Genomic DNA, 15,475 nt, shown 5'->3' with positions numbered 1-15,475 from the left:
TATAAGAATATAACTACTATAATACTGCTCCCTATGTACAAGAATATAACTACTATAATGCTGCCCCCTATGTACAAGAATATAACTACTATAATACTGCCTCCTATGTACAAGAATATACCTACTATAATACTGCCCCTATGTACAAGAATATAACTACTATAGTACTGCCCCCCTATGTTCAAGAATATAACTACTATAATACTGCCTCCTATGTACAAGAATATAACTACTATAATACTGCCCCCTATGTACAAGAATATAACTACTATAATACTGCCCCCTATGTACAAGACTGTAACTACTATAATACTGCTCCTATGTACAAGAATATAACTACTATAATACTACCCCATACGTACAAGAATATAACTACTATAATACTGCCCCCTATGTACAAGAATATAATTGCTATAATACTGCCCCCTATGTACAAGAATATAACTACTATAATACTGCCCCCTATGTACAAGAATATAACTACTATAATACTGCCCCCTATGTACAAGAATATAGCTACTATAATACTGCCCACTATGTACAAGAATATAACTACTATAATACTGCCCACTATGTACAAGAATATAACTACTATAATACTGCCCCCTATGTACAAGAATATAACTACTATAATACTGCCCCCTATGTACAAGAATATAACTGCTATAATACTGCCCCCTATGTACAAGAATATAACTACTATAATACTGCCCCCTATGTACAAGAATATAGCTACTATAATACTGCTCCTATGTACAAGAATATAACTACTATAATACTGCCCCCTATGTACAAGAATATAACTACTATAATACTGCCCCCTATGTACAAGAATATAACTACTATAATACTGCCCCCTATGTACAAGAATATAACTACTATAATACTGCCCCCTATGTACAAGAATATAACTACTATAATACTGCCCCCTATGTACAAGAATATAACTACTATAATACTGCTCCTATGTACAAGAATATATCTGCTATAATACTGTCCCCTATGTACAAGAATATAACTACTATAATACTGCCCCCTATGTACAAGAATATAACTACTATAATACTGCCCCCTATGTACAAGAATATAACTACTATAATACTGCCCCCTATGTACAAGAATATAACTACTATAATACTGCCCCCTATGTACAAGAATATAACTACTATAATACTGCCCCCTATGTACAAGAATATAACTACTATAATACTGCTCCTATGTACAAGAATATATCTGCTATAATACTGTCCCCTATGTACAAGTATGTAACTACTATAATACTGTTCAGATTATATTCATGATACACCTGCTTTATAAAAGTATTGTCACGGTGTGGCAGATGTCAGACGTACTTTTCTCCAGAGGCTGGTGGGAACCTACAGTCAATGAGAAAACGTATTCTCCAACATCTGCTGTGAATGGAAGTTGGAGGGGAAGAGGCATTGCTTCCTGAGCTTACTCTCTTGTCCAGATCTTGACTGGTAACAATGAGCCCTGAGGACAAACAGGGAGGACCGTGCAGGAAGAAGTTTATAATTCCAATACTTAAAACTCACAACAAGCAACATGGAGGTCATTTATCAAGACAGGTGACACCAATTATCCCCCAGAGCCCCCGCATGACCTGCACCTACACAATAGTGCATTTGATTCACTGTATTCTTGTACTCTATTATTACCGGTTGTTTACATTGACTGTTGTTTTCAGCTCGGTCATACAGTACATTCACAGTAATAGTATCATACATATAGAAGTCTTTATGTAAACAGGACAGACATGTCACAGCTCCATCCCACCGCCTGTATGAAGCAGCCATATGAACCTACAACTAGTGGTTATTAACCCTTTCCAATCCACTGTCTGACGCCCGAAGACATTATGATTTAAGGCTGTACAACTCCGATGTTGGAAGACGTCCGGCGGGGTTCTCTTACTGTATATTGCCAGCCTTTCTGCTGTCAGAGGCTATCCAACGTGTCACCTCATGCAGTACTGGCTTTAGCCAGCAGACAGCACCGTTGTATAATGTCAGAAAAAGAGTAAGCCCCCTAGGAAAGCCAGGATACAAATTGGATTGGAAAGGGTTAAAACCTGCAAATGCAAGAAGCGAAGTGATATTCTGCTAGTTTTGCATTCTATTCCTATTATAGCGTGAAACATTTGTTGATTTTATTGCTAAATTAAATTTGAACTTTGTAAAGTTTTTTTTAACATTTTTACAGTTTGTTTAAATTTTTTTTAACCCTCTCCAATCCACTGTCTGACCTCTGAAGACATTATGATTTAAGGCTGTACAGCTCTTATGTTGGAAGACGTCCGTCGGGGTTCTTTTACTGTATATTGCCAGGCTCTCTGCTGTTGGAGCCTATTTAGCGTGTCACCTCATGCAGTACTGGCTTTAGCCAGCAGATAGCGCTGTTGTATAACGGCAGAAAAAGAGTAAGCCCCCTAGGAAAACCAGGATACAGATTGGACTGGAAAGGGTTAATGCTTTGATTTTCATGGAACTCTGTGTAGCATGAAGTCTTCCAAAGGCTTAAAGAACTGCAGATTGTCTGTATGAAGCGAGTTCTACCTGCACTTACCTTCTGGCATTAATAACACCAGTAGGGATCATGTTCTCAAATCTAATGGTCTGTAGAACGCATTTGGCATCACATACAGATTTCCTTTAACATTGGGGACATTTTTTTTTCTGGTTGAGTTCATTGTGTTGAGTTTTTGATTATTGTCCAGAAGAGCATTCAATAAATGAATGGCTACAACAAAAATGTCATTAATGATGAGCTGCTCATATCCCGAGCTCCCATATTACCACTTACTCATACATATATGTTTTGCAGGCCCAGGAAAAGTGCCAGTACGAGCTTCTCACGCCTCTTGCGTTGATGTTCCACTTTGCTGTTCTTTTGGTAAGCATGATATGGGTATATGCGGGACTAGAGTCAGAATCTGTATAACATGCTGTTAATTGTGTCAATACATAAATTAGATGTTCATTGGGCGCCACCTGCTGGTAAATCTATCCTACTACATTAAAAGCTCAACACAGAAATCCACAAAAACAAACAGCTAAAAAGTACTCATGGTAAAAAACTAAAAATATAATAAAATATAAAAAAGGGCCAACTGGAAGGATTTCTTGGACTTCACAAGGAAACAAGTTGTCAAAGATTGTCTTTATTATATTATTATCTTAAGAGTTAGATTTGGGAATTCGATCTACCTAAAAATGTGTAAAAAAAACCCAAAACACTCCCGACCCTAGAAGAAGTTGTTGTTTTGCATACAGTTCCATCTCAGGCAGATCTGTAAATAATGATGAGTTGTGGTGATTAGATGGATGGTCTTGTCACCGGAGGCCCTAAAAGCACCTCCCCCTTGTCCTATAAGAGGCTCTCGGAGGCCCCTTGTGTGTAGTGGCCTCTTCTTCCACTTGTAGAGCTTGTTGACCACTAGACGCCTCTACGATGCAGAGAAGAGATTTCACCCCGTTACCAGAGTCTGAGAGGGGCGCATTATTGGGATGTGAGAAGCTGGATGGTCGTATCGATGAATTGTCCCCCACCGGCCGTTCTGGAGGCTGGACTGCTACAGAGTGGAACCGGGTTGTCCACAGTGCTGAATCCAGGTTTAGTTTGGACACTTACGACAACCATGTTCAGTTGCCCATCAGGGGACTAGAGCCTGCACACCGACCAGTATCACAATTTGTATTCAAGCTAGCTGTTGCCCAAAGGGGTACTAGAGCCTCCATGTCCGCCCTTTATCACATCTTGTATCCAAGCTAGAGGTGGTACAACAGGGTACTAGAGCCTCCATGTCCGCCCTTTATCACATCTTGTATTCAAGCTAGAGGTGGTACAACAGGGTACTAGAGCCTCCATGCCCACCTGTATCACATCTTGTATCCAAGCTAGAGGCGGTACAACAGGGTACTAGAGCCTCCATGCCCGCCCGTATCACATCTTGTATCCAAGCTAGAGGCGGTACAACAGGATACTAGAGCCTCCATGCCTGTCTGTATCACATCTTGTATCCAAGCTAGAGGCGGTACAACAGGGTACTAGAGCCTCCATGCCTGTCTGTATCACATCTTGTATCCAAGCTAGAGGCGGTACAACAGGGTACTAGAGCCTCCATGCCCGCCCGTATCACATCTTGTATCCAAGCTAGTGGTGGTACAACAGGGTACTAGAGCCTCCATGCCCGCCCGTATCACATCTTGTATCCAAGCTAGAGGTGGTACAACAGGGTACTAGAGCCTCCATGCCCACCTGTATCACATCTTGTATCCAAGCTAGAGGCAGTACAACAGGGTACTAGAGCCTCCATGCCCACCTGTATCACATCTTGTATCCAAGCTGGAGGCGGTACAACAAGATACTAGAGCCTCCATGCCCACCTGTATCACATCTTGTATACAAGCTAGAGGTGGTACAACAAGATACTAGAGCCTCCATGCCCCCCGTATCACATCTTGTATCCAAGCTAGAGGTGGTACAACAGGGTACTAGTGCCTCCATGCCCACCTGTATCACATCTTGTATCCAAGCTGGAGGCGGTACAACAAGATACTAGAGCTTCCCTACAAGAGGTCAGTTCTCCATAATTAATGATCCTTTTGCTCTGATATTGCAATCACTTACTTATATTAATGTTACAATCACACAGAGGAAGTGTCATTGCACTCCAACAACTTCTTGTAGGGGAGGGATGTTACTGACAGTAAGTGTATGTGTCTGTATATATGTACGTCATAGAAATGACAAAGCATCATTCATAAATAGACATTCTTGATGCTGGTATGTTAATAGCTGTCAGTTATATCATATATCACTGTACAGTCTCCAAAGAGAATGTTGTTCTTATAAGTATACATAACATCAGTTTCAGCACATGACACCAACTACAACTGATACATGTGTTCGACAATAGGTGTATAAACTACCACTTACATGATGGTTCTGTCATTGCAGGCCCCCTGGGTTCCTGAAGAGTGTGACCTTCTATCGAAAGCCTTTGAATTATTCCACGTCTTCCTTACTTGGCCAGCTCCATATTGTGACATTTATCAGGAGATTCTAAGCCTAATTAGTGAGGAATGTAAAGTTCCAGGTACTGCGGTATTACAATATGCTGATAACCGCCCGGCTTTATTTACCAGCACACTACAGTGTCATCAATGATGTCTCTTTTGACAGGGATCACCTACCAGCGTCTGGTCAGAGCAGAACAGGGCCTCCTGACTAAATCGACTTTGCCCAGCATTGTGTAAGTTTGAATAGGAAGAATGACCCCGGCCTGAAGAAGAGCTTAATGCTTTACATTTCATTTTCTGTTTTACTTGCGTTTTTTTTCTTTTATGCTACAGCTGGAGTATTTCTGAATACTGCACACTTGGCTTGTATATTATGCTACAGTACAACCTAAAACTAAAGATCACTCCTAAATGTAGGAATAGCACCACCTAGTGTTCACATGATTACGAAAAAGGACTTGGATACAGAAAAAAAGAGGCAATCGAATGAAGTGTGAATTTAAAGTTAAATGTTTTTGCTTTCTTCTAGGACGGTGCTGTTGGTGAATCCTGTAGAACTTCCTAAAGAGTTTCTGTCAATTGCTAACCATCTAAGCAACACCACGCAAACTCCCCAAAACACTTATATCTTCCTCATTCAGCATCTGTACCAAGCCAACCTGGGACCATCCCCCCAAATCACGGCCATAAAAGATAAGCTCAAGGTAGGTGTCCACAGGCAGGTTGCCTATTAGAGAACTGCAGAATATTAACCCTTTCCAATCCATTGTATGACGTCTTCCTACATTCTGATTGAAGCTTATACAGCTCCAATGTCAGAAGACGTCCGACAGGGTATTGTTACCGTCTATTGCCAGCCACTTTGCTGTTGGAGCCTCTCTGGTGTGCACACACTGGCTTTAGCCAGCAGATGGCACTGTTGTATAACAGCAAAAAGAGAAAACCTTTTAGAAAATTCTGAATCCAAAAATGGGATTGCAAAGGGTTAAATGCAACAGGATCCAAAAGGCCCCCCTGGCCCAAAGATGCAAAAAGTCAGTTTTTGCTAGCATTTCTAGCATTGCCAACATACTTTCTGAGGTGTCCTCTGCTGTGAAGATCCCTCGAAATTCCTGAGTTTGCCCTCTGCATCTGCAGAGAGGGTGTGGAATTAATGTTCGGAGGTCTACAAACAGTACAGGTTCTGTGCAGCACAAGGGTACCGCAGGATATGCTGGACCCTATTGAGTCTCAGAGGGTTTGAAGCATGACCACTTACCCATAAGACAGTGCTGCGAGGGTCTTGGGAATTCTAGCTTATACGCAATTGACTGTGTATGTCATGAATTATGTCTTTTTTTTCTTTGCAGTCTTGGACAGTAGAGGAGCTGGAGAGGATCTTTGCCGATCTGACAGAGGCTGTAGAACAAGTAGTGAATGACAGCGATCTAGAGAAAACTAGGGAGTGGTTGAAGGACAAGTTGCAGCAGATCGGGAGACAAGTTGGTCTCCTTGGGGATGAAACAGGTGAGAGTTTTCTTTAAAAAGCCTAATCTGAGATAGGAACCCCTTCAATGCACCATGGATGCCTCGGGCCCCATTCAGACGGCGGTGTTCGGAAGTCAGAATGGGGAATGGAATGTACAGAGAAGAAGGTATAATGTAAGATTGTATCTCTTATGCAAAATACTGACCAAATACTGCTGTCTGAATGGGGCCTTGAGTGTAGGTGCCCTGTACCAAAAACTGTGCTTCTCTTAGTTTTGATGCCCAAACCTCTGGAAACCTTGTAAGTTCTACCATACTGGTCCATATTGGAGCCAATACCAGTATCTTTTTGCTGTGTAGTTGGTAAATAGAGAAGATGATACAAACACAGACAGCGGTGGTGTGTTCTCTTTGCAGAGGAGTGGAGCACTGCTGGCTGTATATCCCCAGCTAAATACTGAGGAAGGGGCGCAACGGCCCCGAAACGTGTCTATTTGCCTATAACCACAATTTTTCCTACATTCCATGGGCGGCCGCATGCATATTTGTGCGGGCAATATGTGCACGCACAATACGCAGTGAATAGAGACCATTGATTTCTATGGGTTCATTCTCACGGTTCTTTTTTCACACTTGCGCATAAAAAAAAGTGACATGCTGTATTTTTGTGCGCACCAAAGGTCCCATAGCAGTCTAAAGAGGTGTGCAAGTGCGTACATATTTCTGCTTGGGTATGGGTGAAAAACACTGCGGATACCTGCGAACGCTGGCACCTTGTAAAATTAATTCGCCTTTTAAATCACGGTGGAGGTGATTCCCCGCCCGGTGCCTCAGGCACGAAAAACAATCCACTGCGCAAATACATTGCGCAGGCACGAGGGTTTTTGCGCTTACGCCTGTGGATGGACGTTTTGAAGGGGTAAAGCTCTTGCGGATCCGCATCGAAATCTACACCAATGCAGAACATGCGAATGTACCCTTAAGAGAGCTTGCCGGCGCTGATTGTCTGAGACAGTCAATGAAGGGCTGTGATTGGACATCGAGCGCGCCTATAACCAATCACAGCACTCTATTGCCGGAGGCGGGGTTCTCAAACCTGGCTGGCAATAGACTTGTTAGTGCAGAGGAAGCCCGGATCAGCGGCAGAGACCAGCAACCGCGACCCGGACTGCAGCGGCTAGGTGAGTATTGCTTTTTTTTTTTTCTCTACCTAGCTGGGACTGATTTTCGGGGTAGGGCTTCTATTACAAGCCCTCACCCCGAAAATCGGCGAGCGGTTAACGCTGCCAAAAACACGGCACTGCTGTTCTGAAACCGCTGCCCATTCATTTTAATGGGCAACGCAGGACTGAAAACGCCCCAAAATAGAACATGCATCGCTGTCAAAGCGCAGCGTTGGAAGTCGCTGCGTTTTCAGCCCTCTGTGAGCAGCCCCATTGGATTGAATGGGAGTGTTGTACAGCGTTTAGCGCTGGGCTGAAAAGGCAGCGCTAAACGCTGTACAATACGCCCTGTGTGAGGGAGGCCTTAGGGTGGACACCCACTGGCATTTTTATTTCTTGCGCTGCGAAGAAAACACTCGCCTCACAGCGCAAAAAAATGCTGCGATATCGCCAGTGTTTTCATTGGGGCCAGTGGACTTCTGCTACAGCTATGACAGCTGACGCAGGAGTTTCCTTCATCCCCGCAGACCACAGGGGTGCATGACGTGGGCGCAGGAGTTGAACCCACTCCGTACCTGACAAGTGTAAATTGTGTTAGAAAGAACCCACTGGCAACAGCCGCGATGGGAGCTAGCTCAGTTTAACCTCTTAACTACTATGGTGAAAGGCAGCCCTCTCCATCGCCCCATCAGTCCCCTGTGACCCAACTTTGGTGTGCTGATCGCCTGGGGTGTTGTGTGTCTGGGGCCTGCCTGCATTACTGGTATTTCAGTTGACATTTGGGGACACATGGAGTACATCATTGTATAATAAGGTGGTATGGTAACACTGCCCATAAATAATGATAATACAACTAATATGGATGTGTGCTATGTTTTAAAGCAAATGTCACCGTGACAGAGGAAAACCCTAAAGAATAGAATATAGTATCACCGAGGGAATCACTAAAATATAACTTTTATTAAATAAAATTAAAAAATGTCTAACGCGTGATCCTTTATTACTGTTCGACTCCAATTAAAAGAATTGGCGATGTATAGACGAGAAAGTCCTTATGCATACTATATATCAATGCACAGAGATCAGCTGCACCGATGTAAGTAGAGTACACCAACTATGGTGACAATGGCGCCTCTAGTTTGTATATTGCCATAGGTCAACACTATAGTTGTATACAGCTCCAACTAAAGCAGTCCCTGGTTTAATGATTAGTTTGCTGCTCATTCTCTTACAGCCGGTCAGGCTGTTCAGTCCTATACCGGATACTTCCCATCCTGATGATGCGGTTATACCACCAGTAACCGTTGAAACGCGTTGATGGTGTTAGCTATGTTACACTAAGGATAGCCTTACTGATCTGATGGCCATGCAATATATGTCCACCGTATCTTCTATCAGGCTTCTCATGTGCTGCTGGTGGTACCGACTATAACAGTTACTGATAGTGGGAACTCAGTGCACATCATACTGAACTCCCTTCTGCTCAACTGTTTATAGCCGCTATTGGTTGCAAAACATTATAACTAGCGGCTCGTATCTGAATGATAGCAGTTATATTCAGCCCTCATTTATCGGCTGTATATAGGACTGAGAAGTCCTCCTGAGAGGGTCACTATATCTTACTGACCCTGCTCTAAGATTTACCGCTCTAGTAAATAGAGACCGTACTATCAGTGTTCCACTTTTCGGTCTCGGGGGGATATGGTATGGTACTGTAGTGGTTATCATACTACACACCACTCTACCTTGTACACCAAGAACATTCTAGCGGTATTATCTCTTTGCCAGCTCCAATATAAAACTGTTGCTATCTATATCAGTTACTAATAAAACAGTGACTGTTTTTTATTTGGAGCTGTATACAACTACAGTGTTGACCTATGGCAATACACAAATTAGATGTGCCACTGTCACCCTAGTTGTTGTACCATACTTAGATCGGTGCAGCTGATCTCTGTACATTGATATACAGTATATGTAAGGACTAGAGATGAGCGAGCGTACTCGGATAAGCACCACTCGCTCGAGTAATTTGCTTTATCCGAGTATCGCTGTGCTCGGGTCTGAAGATTCGGGTGCCGGCACAGAGCGGGGAGCTGCAGGGGAGAGCGGGGAGGAACGGAGGGGAGATCTTTCTCCCCCTCTCTCCCGCCCGCTCTCCCCTGCTCCCCGCTGCGACTCACCTGCCAGCCGCAGCGGCACCCGAATCTTCAGGGATGAGCACAGCGATACTCGGATAAAGCAAATTACTCGAGCGAGTAGTGCTTTTCCGAGTACGCTCGCTCATCCCTAGTAAGGACCTATTCGTCTATATAACGCCAATTCTCTTAATTGGAGTACCGCTCTACTAAATAGAGACTATACTATCAGTGTTCTATCTTTAACCTTGGGGTGAAATGAAACGGTGCTTTAGTGTTTATCATACTGCACACCCCTCTACCCTGCACCCCCCAAAATAACCTTTAAGCGGTATTATCTCTTTGCCAGCTCCAATATAAAATTGTTGCTATGTACATCAGTCACTAATAATTAAACCAGGGACTGCTTTAGTTGGAGCTGTATACAACTATAGTGTTGACCTATGGCAATATACAAACTAGAGGCGCCATTGTCACCATAGTGGGTGTACTATACTTACATCGGTGCAGCTGATCTCTGTACATTGATATATAGTATGCGTAAGGACGTTCTCGTCTATACAACGCCAATTCTTTTAATTGGAGTCGAACAGTAATAAAGGATCACGCGTTAGACATTTTTTAATTTTATTTAATAAAAGTTATATTGTAGTGATTCCCTCGGTGATACTATGATTTAAAGCAATCCTTCTTGCACAGGCCAGGTATTTCACGGTAAGAGTCTCACTAATAAGTTGTGTCCTTTCTTAATCCCCTTTTCTAATACAGTTTGCAACTTTTTGGGGTCTTTCCCTAGGTGTCCTCGTTAGGGCTATACCATCTGCAGAGAAAAAGACCTTACAAAAGTTCATTTCTTTGATGGATTCCTGAGCTCTCTGTGAACTCAGTACGTGGGGTCCACATGGCATCATTGCTCTGGGGGGGCTGCTCTAGCTGTTGTCATGGGGTGCCCTCACTGAAGTTGCTCATCACTGGATGAGAATGAGAAGAGGAATGGGGTATATTCCTCTTCTCCCTCACTGGCCATATTAGTGTCTAAGGCCAATAGGCTATGATTCATCCATTTTTAATTTTTTGTAACAGGGAGTGTAAGGCCGGTCTCACACAACCAGATTTTAATTGCAGATTCCGAGATCAGCCTCTGCGCGGACTATCTGCAGTAAAACTCTGGCATTGAAAGGCATGGATTTTTGATTTCTCCTTCACACTCCTAGATACGAATTATGTATTCTGCGAGCGGAAGAAAAATCACAGCATGCTCTATTTTGCTGTGGAATCAGGTTGGACGGCCTCCATTGATGTCCATGGAGGAATCCAACCCGCAGCCCATACGCAGTTAACATTGCGTATGAGTTGCGGGTACCTGCGTCATTGCTAAGCAACGGAGTGGGAGATACAAACAAACGAAAAAAACTGTACTGCACACAACCAACGACGAGCCTCTGCGGTTATCCGCTATACAGTAAAGTGCCGAACGCAGGGTCACCGGCCGGGTTTACAGCCGGAATCCGTTGCGGGCGTCCTGCATGCAGAATCCGACCTGTTCGTGTGAGCCCAGCTTAAGTCTGTATGCTTTAACACACTGTAGCAACACAGGGGTTAAAGAGTACGCCAAATGGTCACTTTTACTTCTTTGTTAATTTATTCAACATAAGTTTTAGCAGAACATAAACGTCTGGGTCTCCAGATAAATGATAACCTTTGCAAAGTCCTTTCAATATAATCCTCCACAGTCCCAAGGAGGAGCAATCAAGTCCACAGCTGCCAGACAGTACAAAGTCCGTTCACCTTCACAGACCTGTAGTAGTCCAGAAGGGCCGCTCATCACCATGCCGTAGCATTTCCAGACCCCGGTCCTAGGGCAGGCGTTCCCCAAGGGTCCTGCTGGAACAACGTAGCTCCTTGTCCGCAGCGTCTCTCTGCTCACAGCAGAAGTCAATTTGACCAGAAGTCTGGTCACCACTGAAGTCTGGTTCTCCCAGACACACACACACCTCCTCCTTAGTTCCTCCTGTCCCTTTACATAGCTTGCTGGTTCAGGTGGAAGAACTGGCATGGAGTATTATTGGACAGATCTACATCACAGAAGCTAGCAACCTCTGTGACATACATCTTTCACTCCCTACCATACCTGTGGGGTGTTTTTCCTCTTGTCTCAGGCACCAGACTTACTGTCTGTTGCCCCCTACTGCAGTCCACCCCTACAACACGTATAGTGCATACAAACGTTATTTCTACATAGTGTTATGTATGTAGTGTTTCACAAGTTTAGAGGGAAGAAAAGTTAAGATGTAAGTTTAGTAAAAAAAAACAAAAATAACTGTAATAAAGTATAACTAAAAGTTTAACTGTATAAAGTTTTTTTTTTTACTTTACCAGAGACCCCCACAAGTCAGTTCCAACCTATCTACCTGCCGGTTCCTAAGTGCTACACATATACCTGGGACCAGGACAACTTTGGTAAGTACATAACTGTACACTGCCATGCTTACAGTACTGTTTATCACATATGTTGCATAGTCCAATTAATGAATTTGTCATTACATCAATGTCTATGGCATTGTACTTTTCCAGTAACCATATCCTCTACCAGTCCTGTCCTTACATGCAGTGTAAGCGCTCTAATATTTGCAAAACATTACTCAATATTGACTGCAATTAATACAGCCATTCGAGTCTATGCTTTGTTTCCATGGTTGCTAAGTCCCTGGTATGCTTAATGTATTTGTCAAGGTGGATACATGATATGCATGTCTATTTATACCCAGATATGGAGAACTGACACCTATGCACGGAATATAGGTGACCTCCAATGAAGGTCTGATGGTTGGCTTGGACTGCAAGACTAGAGCAGCATTAATAGAGAATCCCCTTTAAGTCTTAGAAGATTATCAGGTATTAATTCACCACTGACTTCTGTTTTGGCAGATGTTCTGAATAATGTACTTATACATGAAGAAGACACTAGAACACCCAGCCTTTCTCCAGAGTATGAAGTCAATGAGGAAGAAGATGATAATGATGGTGGTGAAGAAGAGGAAGAAGACGAAGAATTTGAAGAGGTAGAAGAGGAAACTCAAAATGAGAGTAACCAAAAAGATTCTGTATTCTCTAGTAACTCCAGACGTTATGTGTACTGGAGCAGTCCAAGTAACGTACAAGAGGAAGCCAACATGGCCAACATCTCCAACCACTCCATGCAATTTGTCTCCAACCTGTCCAGTTGCGTAGATAGTGGATACATTGAAGACAGCGATGACAGTTCCCAGGAGACACTAGAAAGGATGGATTACCGTGAAGAAAAAGTCAATCGAACATTTACTCATAAGATCTGTAAACTATTTAGACCCAAGAACCATCTATCGAAGGGCAAGTCGAAAACTGATTCGACCAATTCTCCTAACCATTCTATAACAGGATCTATGTCCAGCTTGCAGAATATACCATTAAGACGAGCAGGTAGCTTATGTACACCCCAGGGAAGACGGGTACCAGTACGGTCAAAGAGATCCCAGTCACTTCCCCAACATGCTCTTGGTGTCCATATATGGGAAATTCAACAGAACCAAAAATTAGCTTTGACAAGAAGACCTTTCCTGAGCTGCAATGAGGACTCCAAAGCTTCCATACTGAGAGTTGTGGTGTTCGGTTCTGATCGAATTTCTGGAAAGTTAGCTCGCGCTTACAGCAATTTAAGGTGAATATTGACATCTTCTGCCTTTTTATGGATATTGCATCAGAATAGATTCAAATCTATGAGGACATTGAAATGGGTCAACAAACAGTTTCTCTATCCATTGTCAACAACTTTGTCTTTCAGGTTGAAAGAAAGTAAATGCCCATTGCTAACAAGGTTCTTTAAGCTGCAGCTATACTATGTGCCAGTGAGAAGAAACAGTCTCTCCCCACCCGAAACACTGACAAACCCCGACTTCCCCTTGAAATCGCCAAGTCCAGCCGGAAAGTCTACCCCAGAGGTAATCTTTACTTAAGGCTCATTTAGACCCAATGATTCTTGCTCAAAATTCGCTCAAAGCCGTCTTTTGAGCGAGAATTGTTGTGTCTAAATCCACGGACATCCTGCAGTTTTCGTGCACGAGTCGTTCCTCGCTCAATTCTAGTTTTCTGGAATTGAACGATGAACTCTTATCAGTGGTGCAGGCTGTTATCACAGTCGGTAGCGCTGATAAGAGTCTTTCAGCTCGCGTCCCGCTGGTAGCTCACAGTGGAACGTGAGCTGTAATTGCGGAGAACAAGACAGCTGTTTGCTTATGCCAAACAGCTGTATTGTTTGCCGAGCGATGGCAGCGGTGGCCCGCTCCGCCTTCATAGCTCTTTAGTAGCTACTTAGCTACTATAGACTATGCAAAGATGAATGCTCAAAACTGTCACTCAAACTTTGAGCAACTTTTGAGCTATCATCTGTCAGTGTAAATGGGGTCTTAGTATAGTTTGATGACGTAAACACTAAATCTCCTAACATGAATTTTTGGTGAATCACAGGAAACCAATGGCAATCAGCAGAATTGTGAATGCCGCTCTTGATGTGAATATTTGGGTTCGAAGACTCTTAAGTCACTTTAAAGTTTCAAGGAACAAACAGGGCAATATGGATCCCTGATTGACTTCTAATATCCTCACATTTTACTGAGCAGGAAGCCTTTTTAATACTGAGATTAAGTGTAAGCATGAACTAAATGTCACAATGCTCCCCACCAGGACCTGACAGGAACAGAGGAAAGCACTAATGACATCTCTCACTACATCGGGATGTTGGATCCATGGTACAAGCGGAATATCCTGGGTTTAATGGATCTTCCCACATCAGTTCTCTCCCAGGTAATTAAAAAGAAGGAGCTGTTAGTGTCCACAACAGGCCTTATCACGCCACTACGTGTGTTTAGTACATGACAAGTGGTCTTAGATGCTGCATGACTTACAGACCAAGGAAGATCTTTGAAAGTACCGTTTCTTCTGGAGGAGACCCGGCGGGTGAATGGGGTCCTACAGGCAATGCTGTGTTGTAAAATTAGGTAAAATAGCTGTCTCTGGAGGCAAACCTATAGGTGGCTAACCTGTAAGCAATGTCTGACCCATGATATGGTTGAACATTGGTTCATAGAGTAACTACCTATAGGTGGCACTAGAGAGACAGTTTTCCTTGGTGTACAAAATAACTCTCCTCCAAAAGGAAGAAACCTAACTGGTTGGATAAGACTGGCATAGGTTGTGGGCAAGATGCATAATACATTTCTTTCTAAAATCCCATTTTTCAGAATGTAGACTGTAGACTAGATACGCATCCATGAAATGCAATAAAATTGATGACAGACATTTTTTTCCGTATTCTCTTGCAGTCCTCCTCACCTGACAACAGCACGACAGAGACCCAGAAGATGCCCATCCTAGCTGACATGGTGCTGTATTATTGCCGGTTTGCCAACCGCTCCTTACTTCTCCAGCTGTACCAAGCTGAGGTAACCACAGTCCATGAATCAACAGTCTAGGGCAGTGATGGGCAACCTTTTTGGCTTGGTGTGTCAAAATTCGCCGAAAAACCGAGCAGAACTCGGGTCGTGTGTCACTTGGGAAAAAACCTAAAATTTGTGATATTAATAGTTTAAATCGGAAAAATGTATACTTGTAAATGGCTGCCGCACAGGCG

The 15,475-nt window shown here is 43.2% G+C and overlaps 1 protein-coding gene across 2 annotated transcripts in view; it reads left to right on the top strand.

Moving 5' to 3' along the window:
- PIK3R5 (phosphoinositide-3-kinase regulatory subunit 5) overlaps positions 1-15,475 on the top strand; it is an 82,501-nt gene that overhangs the window by 55,384 nt on the left and 11,642 nt on the right. For both annotated transcript variants that reach the window (XM_066586267.1, XM_066586266.1), the window contains exons 4-13: positions 2,845-2,913; positions 4,981-5,119; positions 5,206-5,275; positions 5,572-5,746; positions 6,392-6,548; positions 12,190-12,270; positions 12,739-13,507; positions 13,631-13,787; positions 14,530-14,649; positions 15,168-15,287. In XM_066586267.1, the coding sequence (XP_066442364.1) occupies positions 2,845-2,913; positions 4,981-5,119; positions 5,206-5,275; positions 5,572-5,746; positions 6,392-6,548; positions 12,190-12,270; positions 12,739-13,507; positions 13,631-13,787; positions 14,530-14,649; positions 15,168-15,287 (1,857 nt within the window). The remainder of the gene's footprint in view (positions 1-2,844; positions 2,914-4,980; positions 5,120-5,205; positions 5,276-5,571; positions 5,747-6,391; positions 6,549-12,189; positions 12,271-12,738; positions 13,508-13,630; positions 13,788-14,529; positions 14,650-15,167; positions 15,288-15,475) is intronic.

The sequence above is a fragment of the Eleutherodactylus coqui genome, chromosome 13 (genome assembly GCF_035609145.1).
Source record: "Eleutherodactylus coqui strain aEleCoq1 chromosome 13, aEleCoq1.hap1, whole genome shotgun sequence".
NCBI classification, from domain to species: domain Eukaryota; kingdom Metazoa; phylum Chordata; class Amphibia; order Anura; family Eleutherodactylidae; genus Eleutherodactylus; species Eleutherodactylus coqui.
The sequence above is the reverse complement of the archived record's forward strand: the minus strand, read 5'-3'. Positions and strand labels throughout refer to the sequence as shown.